The sequence below is a fragment of the Amborella trichopoda genome, chromosome 9 (assembly GCF_054954075.1).
Source record: "Amborella trichopoda isolate Santa Cruz 75 chromosome 9, AtrichopodaSantaCruz75HAP2 v2.0, whole genome shotgun sequence".
NCBI classification, from domain to species: Eukaryota; Viridiplantae; Streptophyta; class Magnoliopsida; order Amborellales; family Amborellaceae; genus Amborella; species Amborella trichopoda.
In genome coordinates this window covers 1,078,540-1,099,879 of record NC_142344.1, presented here as the reverse complement: position 1 = coordinate 1,099,879, position 21,340 = coordinate 1,078,540, and the positions used below count along the sequence as shown (strand labels likewise).

The following is a 21,340-nucleotide window of genomic DNA, read 5'->3' as shown; positions in this document are numbered from 1 at the left end:
CCCAAAATCATCAGAAGAGCCATGCAAGGTTAACATAAGGTCCATTTATGGAAATCGGGTCTCAAAACTCAAAGTTGCCTTGAACATATCAAGAAAGTATCTACGAATCGGTCTTGGGTCAAGGAGGGCAGTAGCTGGGTTTCACAGCACTATGTCTCAAATTCCATTTCTATGTAATATTGTCAAAAAAATAAAAATAAAAATAAAAAAATAATGTAAGGTGGGATGCATGAAAAGGGCTTCAGAGCTTTTCCATTCAAAACTCCCAACAAATAGATCATCAAAAGTGACTCTACCTATTTTGGGTGCCAGTTAGTCTACAAAGAGAGTTGATTCAGTATGATATGCAATTCAGTTTAAATGATCCGCAGTTGATGCACCCAGTATACAAAGAGAGTTGATTCAGTATGATATGCAATTCAATTTAAATGCTCCGCAGTTGATGTACCCTCTTTAACCTCAAATTTACTAGCTTTGGGTTCAGCAAAGTTTTGTCATTGGCTGTATTTCGTTCATAGCTTTCCAACTTCTTCTATAGAAAATGTGCCAAAGTTTCATTGACATGTGCAGAAGCACATAGTCATCCAACAATTGTCGGATGTACCAATGACTTTTCAATCTATTAAGAAATCAATGATATGTATAAAAACCACTTCGTCGATACAATTCTCACACTGGTGACCAAAAATATGAATTCCTCGGATATAAAGAACAAATTAAGCATCATGTTGTGCATCAAATATCAAAGATCTTATCAATATGAAACAATAGAGCTTGGGCTTGAGAGGTTAGCAGGTGATATTAGGAACCTTTCATTTCAATTGGATTTCTACCACTGAACTATTCAAAAAAAGAGATAAAAAGATATATATATATATATATATATATTTACCAATATGCACTAAAGTAGGCAGGAAATAATTCATCAAAGACCAAAGAACAAAACGAGGTTCCATGTTATTCATCAAATATCAAAGTTTTCATTGAGATACAAAAAAATAAGCATTCTAAGCCCAAAAAAAAACATCAAATGACCCCCAAAGAAAGGGCCATCACCCATTGAAGAAGCCACAATCTCTCCTAACCTCACCTTGGCCTCCCATCTTGACCCCAAGGCCCCCAAGCTTATGCATGGCCTTAACAAAGTAATCAAAGAAGAGTTGTTGGTCCTTTGCAAAAGCTTCAACATAGCCACGAGTCTTGGGGTTTGCATAGAGCCCTTGATCAGAGCCTAGTAAGCCAAGCCCCTTTTGCAAGTTTCTATAATAAGCATTGTCAAAGGTTGTGGGGGTAGAAATGTCATTATTAGCCACAATTGTAGGGTCTATGCCCTTTTGAGGACAAGGGCTTCTAAGGCTTAGGGCATAGGCTTGGTCCATAGCTGGGTCAATTTCAAAAGTCTTGTTGAAGTTGTAAATCCTTGGCATGAATTCATTGCAATGTGCAAAGCCTATGGTGTGAGCACCTGAGAGAGCAACCATGTCTTGGATTGAGAGGCCCTTGGAGTTGAAGAGAGAGATGAGTTGGTCTATTGTTTGGTTCACCAGGGGAAGATTGCCAGCAACTCTTGAAGCTTTGGACATTTTGCCATCTTTGCGACCTTTGTATACTTCCCAATCTGGTCCCCCAACCTTGAAATCAAATGGCCACACATAAATGAGGAAGGGAATGTATCATCTAGATTTGAAAATGATAGATTTTGTCAAATGGCCACACATAAAGTAGTAATATTTGTCAAAAAAAAAAAAAAAGATTTTGAGTCAATTGGATCATGCAACAGTATAGGCAAGAACACCCAGATTCAAGGCCAAGATCGGGTGTAGGAATTGGGATGGGTCGATCCGACTGGGTTTGGATCTTGTCCCATATTTTGGACCTAACATGTCGGGACTGGGTCCACTTGACCTTGACCCTACCATGGGTCCGGTTTGGGTCATGTTTAGATAATATCAGGTTGGATTGGTCCTTGTCAACTCGACCCAACCACCCACCCCATGTATATTAGTATAAATTACTATATTATTTTATTTTTAGACCTAAACCCGACCAATTGGCTTTGACCCAACAGTGTCCGGGTTGGGTTTGGATCCAACTTATTCCTATTCAAGTCGGGTCCGGGTTGACCCGGACACCACCCTACCCATTCCCACCCCTAATATGGACGGGGCCTAGTCGCCAAAAATGGAAGCCAACTTTTGATTGGTTCATATCGATTTTTTTCTTGTTCTTGGAGCACCTAGATTCGGTGTGTGCGCAAAATTTGAAGTCCATCAGAGGAGTCCATTAATAGGAAAATAGGGGTTTCAATGGACCCAAACCCGACCTGGGACCCAAGGGGTAGACCCAATCCGGTTTAGGGTATGGGTCCAAAAATTGGACCTAGCAAGTTGGATCCGGGTCCAGATCTTGGACCCAAATACTATCCGGGTTTGGATCCAGATCCGGTAATATTTTTCGGGTCCCAATATATGAAATATACTTCAACATTGTTAAATGCATAGATATTTTAATTTTTGGGTCGGTCCGGGTCCATGTCCCATATCATTTTTCAGCTAAAGTGCGCCTCTTGAACTTCCTATAAAATATGCAACTTCTTGGAAGATATCTGTAATTAGAGGCCAAGATAGACTCAGTTTGGGCTGGTTCCTATCCTAAAAGCTCTATTTTTTTATCTTTTTTTTTAAGCTTATCTAATATATTTTTTAGTTCTCCAAAGTCCCAATCTATAAATCCCTATCTTAATTTTTAATTAATTTTTTTAGGTTTTAATATTTTCCTAGAATACTGATTCGGATCGACCCAGACCTGTCCGAATCTTTGATCTAGTAATCCAACCTGAGTTTTAAAACACTGGCAATTAGTTCCTCATAAAGAGCCGCGGGTCTAAACTCTAAAAAGCATAAAGGGCAGCTTTCACATTTATACATTGGACCATGAGTATAGACTGTCTAGAACGCCAAACAAGTCAAGCACATCATAACAAAAGCACAGTGCACGTGACATATCATTTCTCTTCACTATAGTAACAACAATTTTGGCTTTTCTATTATGTTCTTTTCAATATGTTAAAAGTGAAACAAAGTTCTCTTCTGTGAAAAAGATTTCTCAAGGAATCTACAAAGAAAAAATAGATCAATTATTAAAAGATCATTGAGCCTACTCAGAAATGGTAAAATCATATTGAAACCCGGAGCTAATCTAGACAATTTGGAATGAAAGATCTCGGATATCGCTCTATTCTCTTGATTTTTTTTTTTTTTTTTACGTAATTGTAACTTAGACTCCAGAATCATCCGAGTCAGATAAGGAGAATTAGAATTGGAACCCTATCGAGTTAGGGCCCAATTCAGAATTTTTGAACAATGATGAGGACTCCATGGAAGGGTGAAGAGAATGAAAGAAAAATCATCGTTAGAATGTGCCTTTATTGGCTTATTGAAGTACAATGAGCCATGTAGGGTGCCTTCTAAAGATGGATGTTGGAGATGAATCACTAAACACCATCGATTAATCTCAGCTGTCCACCTTAGTTGTACAAAGTATGTATCATTGGCATGTTTTGTCCGACTTAAAAAGAAAAATAAAATTCGGTCTAAAAAAGGGCATCTTAAATAAATGAAACTAAATAAATGAAAGGAGAATTATGGGATCATTACCCAAGAGATTCAATATTTAACACTTTATGATTTTTCTTTCGCCTACTCATGAAAATAGGTGCATGAAAGAGCATATAACTTTGATATCGACAAAGGGGCAATGTCAATTTTGTACACCAATATCTCACTCTAAATAACAATTCATAATTATTGATATCACATGGTGACTTTTAGTAAATATTGATGTTGGACGACTTACATGGCAAGCCATTGGTTTTCGAAAAACATCAAAATCTCACATTGTATACTGTGAGATATTGGTGTTCGGATTTTACCAATGTCTTGTGAAAACTCAATACACATGAGATATTGTTTTAAAAAATAGGGAAATTTATCAAATTACTTATAAAAGATTAACCATTAGTACAATACCCATATTTTTTTTTTTAATTTTAAAATACCAAAAAATTAACAGGCATTGAGTTGGAATAATAGATCCAAAAGGGTAAATTGTTAAATCGCTCATCTCTTCTAGGTATTTTTCATAAATTTCCTGCTTGAGATATTGATGCGCTGAAAATGCCAATATCATGGATGCTAGTTCATGAACATACCAATAGCCAGTATAGGTGTTTGGGCTGAAAAAGTACAACCATCTCTAGGGGTGACAATGGACTCGGACCCAACCTGGGACATGAGGGGTAAACCTGATACAGGTCTGGGTATGGGTCCAAAAATTGGACCCGGCAGGTCAAGTATGGGCCCAAATCTTTGACCCATACACTATTTAGGTTTGAGACCAGTCGGGTTAGAGTCTAGGTTTGGGTCCGGTAATATTTTATGAGAACCAATTCATGAAAATATATTTAAATATAGTTAAATATATAGATATTTTAATTTTTGGGTTGGGTCCAATTGGATCAGATCTAGGTCCAGTTGGACCCGACTCGTTGCCAACCCTAATTCGTCTCGATAGAGAGGCAAAATTCTAAACTCTCTCACCCACTATTCTAACCAATTATAGCATTGTCCTCTCAAACCTGCTATGAAATTAGGATAGAGAGATAGAGATAAGAGAACCTTTTGGTGTTTAGAGAGAGAGGGGTGTTTAGTGTTAGAGAGAGAAGGGTGTTTAGTGTTAGAGAGAGAGAGAGGTGTTTAGTGGAGAGAGAGGTGTTTAGTGGAGAGAGGAGGAGGTTAGGGTTGGTTTACCAATTGAACTAGGTCTCTTGTGGCAATGGCCATAACATCAGCACATGAGACAATGCCAGGGCATTGCCATTCAAGGGCCCTCTTTGCTCTAAAGAACACATCAAACCCATCTCCAGGCAACGATAGATTTATCTCTGCATCCCTCTCTGCAACATTCTTCTCACTCGACGCAACCAACACAGATGCATCACATCCCTACACCCCAAAACAAAGAAAAAAAGAGAGAGAAAATAATAAATAGTAATAGAAAGGGATTGCACCATTTTCTATTGAGTAAATAAAGAATGACATTAATCAAAATGTACTTGAGAAATGATCCATGTCACATTTTATCGCTCATTTTGAGTTGTTCTAAAAAAATTTATCAAATTTGGAAAGATAGAAAAAAGGTAAAATATTAAAAAAATAAATAGTAATAGAAAGGGATTGCACCATTTTCTATTGAGTAAATAAAGAATGACATTAATCAAAATGTACTTGAGAAATGATCCATGTCACATTTTATCGCTCATTTTGATTTGTTCTAAAAAAATTTATCAAATTTGGAAAGATAGAAAAAAGGTAAAATATTAAAAAATTGATAATTTAAATATATTTTTGATAAATTTTTTAAAAAATAAACTCATAAAGTACGTAATTAATTAAAAAATGTGGACAGGAGACTATTTTTCTTTTTTATACAAGAAAGTCACAATCGTTATACTTTATTGGATGTAAAATCAGGTCTTTGAGGATGTGTTATTGATGAGCACAAAGTCTAAAATAAAATTTTTCAAATGTTGCAACACGTTCAATCAATTGGATTTCATTTTCACATTCAAGGGCTAATGCTCAATATTAATATCCATCCAGGATTGTATAATATGAGATTATTTATTTTTAATATAATGAGGTCACAATCATTTTAACCATTAGATATGAAATCCAATAGATAAAAATGTGTCACGTCATTCAAGATATTTTATTTTGGACTTTGCAATCCTCAGCCACCCGACCGATATTTTATTTTGGACTTTGCAATCTTGAGCCACGCGATTTCAAATCTGATGGTCTCTTTGTATCAAGAGTAAATGGTTTCATTGTATACATTTTTTATCCTAAAATGATTTTGAATTTTTTTATAAAAAAATGCAAAATACAATAATATTTCTCTTTTCAAATAAGTCAATTTTTTTTGCAAGTTATTTTGAAAATCAATTCAAATACTATTCACAAAATTAGAGTATTTTTTAAAAAAATGAAGTTTTTAACATAAACTCACCAACCATTTTTTTGGAAAAAAAAAACATAGATTTCTCTTCAAGCAACAGCGAACAGGGAAACAGTGCAAGGAGAGAGAGAGAGCATCCAGTGTGTGTGCATGTGTGAGAGAGGAGAGAGAAAGAGAGAGTGCATGCAACAGAGTAAGAGAAAGCCCACTGCGAAGACCAAGCAATAAAGTATAGGAGAGAGAGAGAGAGAGAAGAGCCTATGAAAGTAAGAGAGAGAGAGAGAGAGGAAGCTTCCTCAAGCAACTAAATGGTGGTTTTCCAATCATATTTCTCATCTTGATAGAGAGAGAAAGAAAAACATAGGGACAGAGTTTCATAAATTATGAATATACCAACACTTCCTTTCTGTGTATATAACAACATTAATAAAAAAAAAAAAAAAGAGAGAGAAAGAAAAAGAAGGAGAATTAGTAACCAAGAAGAAGAAGCAGTAAAAGAGAAGAGATGACCTCGACAAAGCAGTCATGGAAGAAGAGACGGAGGGCACCGGCTGCTGTCGTTGGGGCTTCCAGAAGCTTCTGAGTGACCACATTCTTCACTATCCTATCAACATTTGGGCAACTCTCTCTGTAATATTCAGAGCTCAGAAGCTCGCCATTAACTGACTGTAAATGCAAACAGCAGAAGAAGAAGAAAAGAAGGAAGCCACTCCTTTTAGCCATGGCCAAGAATAAGAGGGCCTTCTCCTCATGTTCATGAAGCCAGCTTAGCTGCCTTTTTAAAGGGACTTAGAAATGGCTTAGAGTCTGGGGGCCTAGAGAGAGAAACCTGAAAGAAGAGAGAGAAACAGCGTTTGGAGAAAACAAGAGGAAAAGCCAAGGCCATGGCCTGGTGGAGAAAAGATGGGTTTCAAACGGGGAAGAAAGGGAGAAAGCGGTATTTTTGGATATGACGATATTGCCCCTAAAACTTATTTATTTCATTTTTTTGAGAATTGAGATGCCTATTGCTTTTTCTTCTTTTGCTTTTCTTTTTCCTTTCGTTCTTTCCTATTTGTGTTGTTTTAAGGTGGCGTAAGAATTAGAAAATGCTCTTAATAGAAAAAGCCTATCAAAAAATAAATAAAGCCTCATCTTATAAATTGTAATTCAAGTTTTAAAAAATCTTTATATTGATTATCTTGGTTTGAATGTTGTAGTCGGAAAAAACAGAAAAAGGATTTTAAGCTATGAAAATAGTGTATATTATGACAAATGGAAAAACTTTTTGTGCTTCCCTTACAACATAAAATTTATATATTTCTCCTTATCCAACCGTCCATTCTGAATGGAAGGCTAAGATTGCCCCAATCACAATGTCACGTCTCTACACTATTTTATTTTTAAATTTTTGTTTATAAACTATTTTCATATCAAATTTTGTACATCCAATTTTCTATTAAACTTATACTTTTATAAACTATTTTCATATCAAATTTTGTACATCCAATTTTCTATTAAACTTACACTAGTGCGAAATATAAAAAACATATTTTCAATAAAATAAAATGACTAAAATAGCCCTAGAATTTTCAAGAGGTCTTTTGGTTATTATATTTTGACGAAATAATATTTTTAAATAGGTGAGCCCCAATGAGAAGATAGCACATACCGAATTTTATATTCATACAATTTGTATAAAAAACCTAAAAATAAAATACTTTGAGATGTCAGATCTAAATCAAACGGTGGGTGGGTGAGTGGGTCTCTGGATCAAAATTGAACGGCTAGATGGTAGGGGAAGCATAGAAACCTTTCCCGTAACAAATTATCTATATGGTCTTTATTGGCTCGAAAATAAGTGTTTATGAAAATGCAAGATGTGTACTTTTTTTTACTTTTGAATTTCATCGTCAATGAAGGAAAGTGATTTTAAATAATGTAGAGATGGTGTCGGTGTTAGAAATTGACTTTAAAGCGATTTCCTGATGCCGAAAGTGTTTTCCAAATATTTATTTTGTTTTCGTAAATCATAGGCCTAACCTCGTGCATTTGAGGAGAGAGAGTCGTTGGAATAAGAACTTTGAAAAAAGTGGTTGGAGGAATATGGAAAAAGAAGCGATGGGTATGAGAAAAGCGATTGGCGGAGGGAGGATTGAAGTCTTGGAGGAAAAGATGGTAAAACCAGGCCACCCACCCTAAGCATTTAGGAGGGAGAGAGAGAGAGAGAGAGGGGAAAGTATTGTCATTTTGGGGAAGTGGTATGTTGGAACCTCGTCCAGGTTGCATGTATTTTAGGCATCAGAGATGAGAGAGAGTGGGTTAGGATTTGAGAACGAGAAGGGTAGGGTGGCGATTGTAGATCACGTGTGAGAGAAAGGACGAAATGGGTTTTGTCCTTTGCCTCATCATTTCCTACAACACACTTTCACGGGTCCTCAGCTCTGTACATATATCATTTTATCTCACCAAATACCTTGGGGAACACATGATACCAACATTTCACAGCTCGGATTCGGTCGGTTCGGGTTCGGTTTCAGGTTCGGGTCCGGGTCCGGGTTCGGGTTTAGGTTCAATGCTCTAGACAGTTAATCTACATTTTCATGTTGGATCGATAGATTGGTATCATGTATAGTACAAATCGTCCTTTTTTTTTTTTTTTTTTTGACAATTAGTTTGGATCAAGGTGATAGCACTACTTGCCCCAGTTAAGGTGTAGCTTCCATTCTCCCCTAACACATTCAAAAAACACGGGTAGGTGCTCATCTTCCCCACTGAATCACTTAGAAAAAAAAAAAAAATCGGTGCTTTAGAAAAGGAAAATTGTTTCGTGCTGGCTGGACTGTATTTCTACAATATGTAGTCCAAAAGTATAAAGAGGTGGTCCATCTAATAACAATTGTGACTAATGGTTCAAATGTTTTTTTAATATAATTATTATTTCTAATTTTCAAATTATTATTATTATATCGTATTCATGATCTCCATGTTAAAGATTATATATACTCTAAAAATTAGGATCCAATTATATTTAGAAAAATATATTTATTGCCAAGCCTGCATTTCTACAATATGCGGGCTGGATGCATAGAAACCGTGTCCTTGAGAAAAATATTAAAAATAAATAAAACAAGATTTAAATTAAAAATAAGAGCTTATGGGTGGGGATTTAGAAGGAAGCTGCTCAAACATTACATGAGCATACTTTTGGTACAAGAACTCACAATTACTCTTTGTTTGTCATATTCTCAATGTCTAAACTCAAATTTCCAACAAAAAAAAAATTTCAAACTTTGTAACATACCCCAAGCCGTCCAATTTAATATTTGATGGCTATGATTAATTGTAACCTTCTTGTAATAAAGATAATGGACACAGTTAGCATTCCAGCCATAGACTCACTTGTAGAAATGCAGGCTCCTTAGTAATTTATTTTTTAAATAAATAATTTTTCTGGAGAAAATATTTGAACCATTGTTTTAAAAGTCGTAATGGCATGAAAATTTATTTTAAAAGATTAGAAGATATAATAAATGAGATATCTATACAGCCACGTAACTTTGGGTATGTTGATAAATAAAACCTAAAAAGAGAGCCTACGCACATATTTTCCCTATATGATAAAAATACCACGGTTAACTGAAGGTGATTTATGAGGCGACATGTACCGACTCTTGAGTAGTGAGTTCTTACTGCAGTGAAGACATGTAACAACTCTTTGTGCATTCAAGAGAGAACCCGGGTATGTTGAGAAATGAAACCTAAAAATGTACATTCAAGAGAGAACCCGGGTATGTTGAGAAATGAAACCTCAAAAAAAAAAAGTCTGCGCATGTATTTTTCTTTTATGATATAACATTTAATGCAAGAGCTGAAAATTGCTGTGTTAATACCGCGGTTACTGAGAGTGATTTATGAGACGACATGTACCAACTCTTGAGTAGTCATATAACATTTTACTACTCTTTGTGCATTCAAGAGAAGCACCCAGGGAGGATTTGGCGGAGTCTTCTATGTTAAGGATGTGGTTTGTATAAGGTCGAGACCCTAAATCATCAAAGTAAGGCGCCTTTGAAAAGTGTTGAAAGATGTCTTTGTGATCGCTTAAAATTTTATTTTTATTTCTAATTATAAAATTTAAAGGTTCAGAAATAGTGTAGATCGATCATATCCATGAACACTTGAAAATCTTGAAAATTAACGGTCCAAAAATGGATTACAAGAAGCACTATTTTCAAAACTTGAAATCCATTTGTTTTCCATGTCCATACATCTTGAGGTTGAGAAGATCAATTTGAGCATTTTTGGGCATTGAAACATCTTCTAGCGAATTTTGGAGGTGCACCTTATTTGATAAGTGTAAACTATTAAATTGTTGGAAAGTTAAGCATAATTTGAAAATTTTCACTAAAATTTTCTCTTACATTTGGCTTTCAATTGAGAAGCTAGGTGCTTGAACAAAATGCCTTCTTGCAACATAACTGAAACTGTTTCTGAACTCCCAAATTGCCGAAGAATGTGATCTTGAACCATTGCCTTCATCCTTTGCAAACATATAATCAATCATAACCTGTGAATTAATTGTGTTTATAGAGCACTTGGATGATTCCCAAATAATAATAATAAAAAAAAAAAGAAGGGACAAAAGAACTCGAGGATTTTCTATGTTAAGTAATATTATCAAGCACCACTTAAACGGTCCACAGTATGTGGACAATCAAATGGTGCACAAGCATCTCTTAACTCTTCGGATAAGAAGGAAAACGCACGGATGGCCAATACTTCATATAGTATCCAAATTTTAGTCTTTTTTTAGTGATTGCCTTGAAATAGTATTCAAATTTTAGTCGTTTTTTAGTGATTGCATTGAAATAGTATTCAAATTTTAGTTTTTTTTTAGTGATTGCATTGAATGAAGTTTTGAAGGTGTTTGTGTCAGCACATCTAAAAAACATAAAAGAATAATTTAAAAAATAAATTAACCAAAATACCCCTTAATGTTTCGAATGTATTTTGATCAACTTATTTTTAAAAATTATTTTTACATACTTTTTATGTACGTCTGATTGAGAATTGTGGATGCCTGAAATTTCTAATTAATTCAAATTTTAGAAAAATTTAAAAATAGAAACATACAATCGTGATAGTCCGTTTTTTCTTTTAAACATTGACAATGGCCAGCTCCTCCACTTAATGCCCACTTTGGAGGAGGATGAGTCATCCTAACCTTCCATTGTTGATAAAGGACGGTTGATGTTGCATGTGTTTTATTGTTTAAAATTGCATGAATCACTTTACTCAATCCCTTTCTCTGCCACTGGCAGAAAGAACAAGAATCGAATGGTTTTCTTCAGTGTTCTTTGTTTGATATATATGCCCACTATTTTGGCTTCAAATGGTCCAAATTCTGTTCTACATCCAATTCAACCATTAAATGGTTTCAATTTCCACATTTCATAATGCCCGAAAAATGATGAAATAGAAACTGATTCCTAGGCATCTACATAAAGGTTCATCAAAGGGTGAAACTACTTATCAGACGACTTATGCCACCAGCTGTATTTCCAGAAGAGGAAAATGAGAAAAAAGCAAATGAGTCACAGAGAAACAGGCATGCATTCAAATGTTTCTCTAATTAAGAGACTAGACGATTCAACTACTGAAGAAACAAATAATTTTTTTTTGAGTTTTTTTTTTTTTTTTTTGAGAAAAAAAAAAAACAAGGTATTTTAGAATACCTTTCACATTTGAGAGAGATAGAGAGAGAGAGTTATAACCCTACTTAACATATAAAGAAATAAAACGAGAAATATCTTACAGTGAGTTGCCAACACTCGCTTGTTCAAGTACCTTCTTCTCATTATTTTGTAGAACAAGCTGGCCTTCTGTGAATTCACAAGCGAAGATGGGAATGCCAAGCTGCCTCTCCAACTTCTTTACAACAAACTCCTCAGGTTCCTCACATATCGTAACCACAGAACCCTTCCTTCCAAGCCTGCCAGTTCGACCTGCCCTATGAGCATAGTGCACAGAATCAGTGGGTAAATCCAAATTTACCACAAGATCACACTCAGGAACATCTAAGCCCCTTGCTGATAACTCATTAGTCACCAAAACTCTCAACTCCCCACTCTTGAAATTCTTGAGAGTAGTTCCCCTCTCAAGTTTGCTGAGATCGCCATGTAAGGCAGCTGCCTTGATACCTCGAGCCTCAAGCTTGAAAACTGTATCCTTCAACTGCTTGGTATGGTTCATGAAAACAATCACACAGAGAGCATTGATAGCGTGCACACACCGCCTAAGAGTGTCAACCTTGTGTTGTAATTTGGTTATGCAATAGTAGTGCTTCAAAGAGGGAGGCAAGCTCTCTATGGCCGCTTGGGTAATAGCGGAGCTTGAAGGAGAGGGTGACAAAGATCCCAATGCCAAGGCAGAGTCAAGAGAGAGAACCGTTTTCGCTCTAACAAGAAGTGGGTCTCGGCCCCAACCTCTCGCTGCTCTCAAGACAGCAAAGGGCACAGTGGCCGAGACTAAAATGGTTTGACGCTCCACCCGCTTGGCTTGGGTGTTGGAGCGAGCTCGACCAACGTGCTCCAGGATCCTATGCATGTCCTCTCGAAAGTTAAAAGAAAGTAACTGATCCACTTCATCAAGGACTAAGAAGCGTGACCCATGTGTGTGAAGCTTACCTGAGGCACTTATCTCCGCAATCCTCCCTGGTGTTCCTACCACAATGATAGGCTTGTTTTTCCGGAGAGCTTCTTCTTGCCTCGATCGATTTGCACCCCCAACAAGTTGTTGCACCACTTTCCTGTTTTGGGGTCCCAATATTTTTTCAGCCTCTCTCACTATTTGCATTCCCAGCTCTCTAGATGGGCAGACGATCACAGCTTCTATGCATCGGGTTTCAGTAACCCCTTCTCCATTTTGGGCTTCTTTGAGAGGGCCTACTCTAGAGAGTATAGGGAGAAGGTAAGCAAACGTTTTACCTGAACCAGTATAAGATTGGATGATGACATCGTGACCCCTGAGAATTGTTGGGATTGCAGTGGACTGGACGTCGGTTGGGAGAGAGAGACCTTCTCTCTCTAACGTCTCAAGCAAATGAGGTGAGAGGCCAAGCTCTGAGAATGTCTTTGGTGCAAATGGGGCTGAGTTGGGGTCTATGGGATTCTTCTCTACTTGCTTTAACTTGGCCTTTGGTATTTTGGTTTTGATTGAAGGAACTTTCACACCCGATTCCAAATTAGCAGCAAACGCCTTTGGTTTCTTATTCTTTGTTATCTCAGTTTCGCACCCAAATCCCACTTTTGCAAGAGTCAGGGGACCATTATCACGATCTATATGTTTTTGAAACCTGATACTTGTATGGAATTTAGAGTGAGCTAGCCTACGGGTGTGGGTGTGAAGAGAGTCCCCAATGAAAAGGTATAGACGTTTACAGCAAAGCGCAAGCATTCTTCAATGAACTGAAGTATAACCCTGTTAGCAATTCCAAAGCCAGCTAGAACAAGCTCTATAAAGGATCACAGGGAACCAATACGCAATCAAGCCATACCTATTAGGTGTTACAAGAATTCTGGTAATAGAAGAATGTAATCAGAGAAACTTCCAACACACAACACAAATAAAGGCATTTGCATAAAACTTGCAGGCTATAGAGTGGATCAATGCCAAAATAACAAGGTTGAAGGCCTATTTCAATTGCTCTGGAATGGAAATTCCAGTCAAATATATCAAGAAACCACTTCAAACTAAATTGTGCAGGAAACTGGCCAGATACAACAGATTAAACCACCTGCCCAAAACTGGGCACTAGCCAGTTCACTGTACTAAAATAAAACAATACAAAAGATATGTAGAAAGAATTTTGAGCTCATGAGCACATATTCAAGTCGGTTCTTCTTGAGTGTGATGTATATATGCGTACAAGTGAACACGCAGACAAGGGCTTAGCACCTCAGGCCAGTATTCCAAAAAAGAGATATTACAAGTTCTTTACATCATATATACACCCAAAAACCAACTTGCTCAGAGGAAACATCAGTAATGCTTTCTCATGACAGACACATACCCAAGACGTTGTATATGCAAGATGAGCAGAATTTTTCTAGGGGAAATTTATCAAAAAATGGCAAAGAGATGAATGTTTTAACATCTTAGCCATTACTTATGATCTAATTTCAAAAAGCCCATAAAAGGACATATAATCATGAGTAAGAATGGTTGATATTTTAGGTGCATTTTGATAAATGAGTCAAACGTTAAAAAGTTGATATTTTATGCATGGTCTGGTAAGTTTTCCTTTTGTTACATCATATCAGGATAAGTGGACATCTATACAAGTGCAATTTATAATTTGTATGTCATAAAATAATCTAGAACAACGATCCATGCACAAAACAAGATTGAGGTCTATTCACACTAGAAGATCCTATGTGTGACCTTGACATTCATAAGATCACATCCCTTGGATGTAGCTGACAGCTCCATTTCTCAAAATGTCAGCTAACTACTCCCCATTTGGATCCTTAGAAAAAAAAATTTATCTGAAAAGAACTACTGCTTGTGAATTGCATTTCGTGAAAAATATTTCCTGTAAAATGGGTTTTTTCTGTTCAGATAGGATCAAATACAACCTGGAAGATAAATTTCTACATAGAAACAAGGGCTAAATGCAAGGAATCTCTAGAGAGAAAAACATGGTAGAGATAGAGAGAGAAGCAAATGGCTAGAGCAAGATGGACGAAGAAAGAGATTTCTATGAACATGGAGAGACGGAGAGAGGAGAAACAAAGATATGACTTTTGGGAATGAGAAGAGAGAGAGAGAGAGAGAGAGAGAGGGAGGGAGAGAGAGAGAGAGAGAGAGAGAGAAATTGCCCTTTATCCTCTTGTTCTGAGTGAGCTACACGTTTGTTTTTAATTTTTTTGTTCAGCTCCATAAGGAAATCTGACGGAGAAATTAATTTTTAGCTTGTGGAGAGAAAAATATTTTCTTGATTTTGGACTCAAAATAGATAAAACAATTTCTGGCAGAAAAAATTTCCACCCCAGTTTTTGGATCCAAACAATGAAAATGGGCAATCTCCCTAGAAAACCATTTCTTGATGACCTTTTTCCAGGGATCCAAATAGCCCCTAAGTGCTTATTTTACTTGATTGAATCCCATCTATGCATTTTCTTCCTTTACAATCCCTTCCCTTAGCAGCTCAAGACACTAGGCAACATATTTCCAACAATTTAAAGGCTGTAATTATCTTTGATTATTTTCAAATGGAATTCCTATGTCACATGACATTTAAGAAACTATGACAAGTTGAAAAGTAGCACAATATCACTTCAAGGACCAGGAATACCAAACTCACCCTTAAACAATCAGAAATAGCATAACCATTTAAGTGAAGAACAGAAAGCCATAACAACAGAATCATAACTCAGCAATGATGAGGGATCAGAAACTACACTAGTCTGCAACTCTTCATAACTGAACTAATCCCAAATACCCTGCGTCACAAGGTGAATAGCAGACTCATACTTAAACAATCAGAAATAGCATAAATGTTCATGTACGAATACATTACAGAAGGCCATAACAGCAGAATCATAACTCAGAATGATGAGGGATCAGTTACACTAGGTTACCACTCTTCATCACTGAACTTATCCCCAACACTTTACATCACAAGGATACACAAGGCCCCAAACACCTGCAGACAGGTACCAGACAACCTGGACCCAAACATGTTCATAGGTAGTGCCACCATACACTTCATTTTGCTTGCTGCAACAGTATCCAACATGTATTTTCACAATTCAACACTTTATGACCGCTGAAGACACATGTTTTTTATTTTACAAGTCATAAACCATACTTTGTGCCAAAATGGGTACTTAAACCCTTCAAATGTATATGGATTTAGGCAGTTTTTTATATTAAAATTTCATGTCATAATAATTTTATATAAATTAATGTAAGACATTGAATATCATAATAAATATTATATTCAGAAGCGTACATACAAAACCTTATATGTGTACGTGCATGCACACACATGTTTGTTATAACTTTATAACAAAAGTGAGTGAAGAAAATGCTTCTTCTATAAACTAAATATTCTATTTAGTATATTGTAAAGGCATGTCACTGTACAGATGTGTTTTTTGCTTGTCGGATTAAAAAACCCAATGCTTATACAAACTGACACCCATGTTGATTCCCAAGGAACCCTGGGAATAGATGGACATGTGTGTCTCTCCGGTGTGCCCAACACGAGTCTACATGCCTGGATGCATGCTTTTCATTGGCTGTTAAAGGTCTTACATTGGAAATCCAATTGCCTCAACAACAAAACTAATTGTCCAACATCCTCAAGATTGGACTATGATGGCAAGAAAATAAATACTCAATTACAATGGCAACAAAACTCAGTTACAATGTTACTAACTATTCCCAATTGATGTCTTGGAAAAGACATATTATCCAATCCAATAGAATTAGTTCAAATGGAAGGCTCTAAAAGGGTAAAGGGTAGGCCCAAAAGAACATGGTAGGAAGTAGTAAGAAAATTTTTTTAGGACATATGGCCTCACTGAGGGTATGGCCCTTAATACAACAAAATGGTGGACCAGGATTCGTGTAGCCAACTCAAATTTATTGGGAAAAGGCTTTGATAATGCTGATGAAGATGACCCAATCCAATAGAAGTTAATTCTAAGTTCAGCTAACACCTAAATCTAGGGATGTTGGAGACATGCTAGCTAGTTATGATCAGCTCTAAAGTAGCTCCATTGTATTAAACAATCAACTAGATTTTTGTGTTATGCTTCAACTGCCTACAGTGTCGTTGTAGCACAGTGATGTCATCAAACTAACCATTTAGAGAATGATGTAAATTGAACCATTATCGCCAATCCAATTACCATTTAGCAAAAGATACAAGGTTCAATTTCTCCTCCTCCATATATTTCACATGTACACAACAAAACCGAAAGCCAAATCATTATAGTTTATGTAAAAATTATCACAATGCCATTGACTTATTTGACCAAACTCCCCCTATATCCCTTTGACATGACAAAAACCAAAAACCAAATCGGCCATTTTGAAAATGAATAGAACACTATTGAGTTATTTGACTAAATTCTCACTATTTTTCTAGTACATCACAAATCCTAAACCAAAATCACTCCAATTTTACTGCAAAATGATCAGTATAACATTAAGTATTTGAACATAATCTACTCGATTTACAATTTTATTTGATGGCCCCTTTGTGTATTGAACCACCCCTTCATATATTGAAGCACCTGGTACATTACCTATCTTTATTGATAAAACTGTTTCTTAATTTCTGAATAGAATCAATGATCGAACCACAGAATGAATAAAAAAGTGATAGAGTGATAGATAGAAAGAGAGAAATCATTCATTTTATGTATATGTATCTAATGCACCAACACAATGCTCCCAAAGAACAAGTTCATGTTGCTCAATGGAACACCACATTCTGGTATCACTATTCATACGACATTGTTTTCAAGCCTGTTTATGCTTGAACAGCATAACCGCAACCAAAAACCATAAAACAAAGCTATCCACGGTCAAAATGTTATTGTTAGGGCCTAAAATTTGTTAAGAAACGTTTTGAAATCAACCCCAAACTCAGGAACTAGCAGAGACCTTACCATCCCATCTAGCCCATTAACTTGTGATCACAGTTATTGCAGTCCTGCTTTTCTTTAAAAAAAGTTATTGCACTCCTGCTCACATACTGAAACTCAATTTTCAGAATTTAATTCAATTAAAGTAGGTTTGAAACACTCTTAAGTTACAACACTTCCTTTCTCTAAACCCCAAGAGACAACCCTCAATTTTTCACTTTTATATGAATGTCACATTGGACTTAACAAGGTTGCTTGACTCTGAATAATTTTTGTGAATTCAAACTGAACTGGTGAATTTAAACATCAATGGTTCCTAATTCAGAATACATTTTCCCCATACATAGTTTAACCAAAAAAAAAACATTTCTCAACAATACTAGTAAATAATTAAATACATACAAAACCACTCAATTGAAGATAGCAAAAAGTGACTATCCATAAAACAATTTGAAGAATAAAAGAGGAATCTCAATGGTGAAATAAAACAAGAAAATTGACAGGCATGCCCTCATGTAACAGCCATCAATGGAAGATTTCAAAAAATTATATACCAATTCATGATTTCAAAGTCAGTGCAATCTATTATGAATCAGGGTAAACTTCAATGAAGATAGATACGTCTCATATTCCTTTCTAGTTGATTAAAGAGAACTAAATCACCATATAGAAACAAAAATAATAATGGAAAACATAACCAGAGAGTTGCAGGCATTAACCTCGAGTTGTATCTGCAATTTTTGGGTAAAGAATGCAAGTTACAATGAAAAAAATGAGGACCCATATAGAGGAAGAAACAGCAATAAAAAGGAAATATTAGTTTGATTAGTACCTGGTCTAGAGAGAGAGAGAGGCAGTTGCAGAGTTCAGATTATAAGAGCTCTTCTTCAAGTGAGAGAAAGTGAGAGAGCTTCGCGTGCTGAGAGAGAATAACGATAAAGTTAATTTCGAACAAGGGAAAATAGGTTATTACAAACTTACTAGCGGTGTAACCGACCATCTCAGCTGTCCGTTCTTGATTGACGGGTGGGATAGCTTAAGTCATAATTTGATAGTTTTATTTTAAATTTTTATAGAGAATCCTATATTTGTGGGCATGCCTAGTCCATGCAGAGAAGAATCTAACAAAAATAAAAAATTGTTTCTTGATAAATAAAAGAAGGAAAAGTTTACATAAATAGAGCTTTATCAGAGGGGAACCGAGGGAACCGAGAGCTTTGTCAGTAGAGAGAGAAAGATAAGAGAGAGCTTTATCAAAGAGGAACAGAGAGCTTTGTCAGAGGAAGCGAGGGTCATGCGGGTTTTTCACGTGAGGAACTTCCCTATCGAACTTCCCATTTTAAGTTCCGTCCAAATCGACGGAACATTGTTTTAGCCTAAAGTGGGGGCCTGTTTGATAACCGGAAACAAGTTCATAAACTGTAAATTGGAAGTTCCTCTTTGTTGGGAAGAAAGAAGTTACTGTAAGAAGTTCTGCGTTTCTGTGTTTGATAATCTGCTGGAATGGTGAAGAAGTTAAAGAAGTTATGAGATTTTGTGTTTGATAACTACTTCATGTCTTGTAAATATTTACAAATTATCTATGTTTTTATTGTTCTATTTAGTTATTACTACATTCCAAAGAATTCATATTTACTAAAATTTATCACCCATCGGATTTAGGGGCTTCCAACAATTCAAGCGAATTGAAATTACATGGCTACTCAATCATGAAATTGTTAAAATTTATCTTCAAAGTCTTATTACCATTGTAAATCCACCTTGTCGGTACCAATGAAGCACCGAATGATCATTTCGCCATATCCACAAGCACATGATAAGCATAAAGCTCACTATTGAAAATAATACATGGCAAGCCATACATTTCATTCACAAGAATCAACTACGAAAGTAATAATCACAAAACTCAGAACATAATTTCTCATATAATCCATTCCATGCATGTTATTCACAAAATCAGAGCAATACAATGCAAAAAAAAAAATTATCACACTTCAAGATTAAAATTGGAAGTAACAAAGAAAAATGAAAATTAATAAAGAGGAAGAAAACTAATAAAGATGAAGATTAATTGTAAACAATGAAGAAAAAATGAAGATAAGAAAAATGAAACAATCAAATCTGCACCGAAAACTCTCTCTCTCTCTCTCTCTCTCTCTCTCTCTCTCTCTCTCTCTCTCTCTCTCTCTCTCTCTCTCTCTCTCACAACCCAAAAAAGAAAAAATGGACACCCTCCCTTCTTCCCTTCCCTTCCAAACTATAAATCCCCCTTGTTCACTCCCATATTTTGTTCGTACTTTTTTTGTTGTAAATGTAGACGAGTAAGATCGCAAAAAGTAAATGAACGTAAAAAACAAAGATGAAAAGTAGAATCACTGGACGTACTTGAGATGTCTTCGACGGCTTAAGCAAGAGAGAGAGTACAGCATTGGGGTTGCAGAGGGGCTCGGCTTGCAGAGAGACATAAAAGACGCTTGGGTAGGAAAGAGAGAGAATAGGCTGGGGGTGTAGAGGAGAGAGAAGTTATGAGTCCTGGCACCCTAGGCATGGCTCTCTCCACCATTTTCTGCTACATATGAGAGAGCGAGAGACCGAGACAGATGCGTTGAGAGAGAGAGAGAGATAGCTGAGAAATGGGCGGCTGCAAATTGATCGTCTCAACATCACATGAGGGAAAAAATGGATTTCATAAGAAAAAAATGGATTTCGAAGTTTTGAAAATGATGCATCTCGTAACACATTTTTTTTTCTATCAATTTTCAACATTTTCAAGTTTTGAGGGATCAACATTTTCAAGTTTTGAGGGAAAAATAAATAGATTTCATGAGAAAAAATTGGATTTCAGTAAGGTACTGTATCTTATAACAAATTTTTTTACTATCAACTTTCATGTTTTCATAGATGTGCTCAATCTACACTATGTTTTAAGCTTTAAATTTTATAATTAAAAAAATTTTCAAGTTTTCATAGATGTGCTCAATCTACACTTACTTTTAAGCTTTAAATTTTATAATTAAAAATTAAAATATATTTTAAGGCTATTACAAAGATTTCCGGAATTGAAACCACATTTCTCGACACCATTTGAACGCGCGCTTTACTTTTAATTGTTTAGAGCCTCGACTCTATACAAACTGCACCCATAAAAGAAAAGTATACAATGAGATGTTTATATTTAGTCCTAAATAATCTTAAAACCTTGAATGAGAAATGGGCGGCTGCATTTGTTTCATGGACTAGGCTTAAAGTTTAAAATAATTTTTTTCGAATTTCATGACATACCAAAAATATCGGATTTCACATCAAATGGTTCCAAATAATTGTAATCTCCTTGTGGGAAACGTAAATGGTTTCATGCATGCCTAAATAAAATGAGCTAAGTACCTTCCCAAGGTAAAGGGCCATTTGGTTAATTGTCTCTGCAAAGTACCTTCCCAAGGTAAAGGGCCATTTGATTAATTGTCTGTGTCAAAATATTTTTTATTTTTATTTCTATTCATTATTCATTTTCATGTCAAAATGATTTCTAAGGGAATAAGTAAAATAAAAATTCTAAGACATCTAATCAAATATGGAAAAGTATATAATGATACCATTTACCTTTGCTATAAGGTGGTCACAATAAATCTTGACCATTGGATGTGAAATTGGGTGGTTGTATTTATTTCATTTACCAAGCT

At 35.8% G+C, this 21,340-nt stretch overlaps 2 protein-coding genes across 18 annotated transcripts; both read right to left on the bottom strand.

Moving 5' to 3' along the window:
* Positions 1 to 930: 930 nt before the first annotated feature.
* Positions 931 to 6,924, bottom strand: LOC18437525 (peroxidase 31). The gene is made up of 3 exons (XM_006847737.4): positions 6,529 to 6,924; positions 4,809 to 5,003; positions 931 to 1,631 (listed from the first exon to the last, which is right to left on the bottom strand). The coding sequence occupies exons 1-3, from the start codon at positions 6,739 to 6,741 to the stop codon at positions 1,053 to 1,055; spliced, it is 987 nt and encodes a 328-aa protein (XP_006847800.2). The 5' UTR covers positions 6,742 to 6,924; the 3' UTR covers positions 931 to 1,052.
* A 3,397-nt stretch (positions 6,925 to 10,321) lies between these two features.
* EMB1586 (P-loop containing nucleoside triphosphate hydrolases superfamily protein) lies at positions 10,322 to 20,400 on the bottom strand. 17 transcript variants are annotated; one of them, XM_088846871.1, is made up of 4 exons: positions 18,493 to 18,532; positions 12,687 to 13,576; positions 11,816 to 12,598; positions 10,322 to 10,540 (listed from the first exon to the last, which is right to left on the bottom strand). In XM_088846871.1, the coding sequence occupies exons 3-4, from the start codon at positions 12,250 to 12,252 to the stop codon at positions 10,405 to 10,407; spliced, it is 573 nt and encodes a 190-aa protein (XP_088702997.1). In that variant the 5' UTR covers positions 12,253 to 12,598; positions 12,687 to 13,576; positions 18,493 to 18,532; the 3' UTR covers positions 10,322 to 10,404. The 17 variants fall into 17 exon arrangements, 15 of the variants coding, with proteins under 15 accessions (XP_088702997.1, XP_088702998.1, XP_088702988.1 ...); XM_088846872.1 differs by having other exon boundaries at positions 12,687 to 13,466; XR_016040908.1 differs by lacking the exons at positions 10,322 to 10,540; positions 11,816 to 12,598; positions 12,687 to 13,576 and adding exons at positions 15,505 to 15,780; positions 18,380 to 18,391; positions 20,046 to 20,400 and having other exon boundaries at positions 18,493 to 18,579.
* Positions 20,401 to 21,340: the final 940 nt, after the last annotated feature.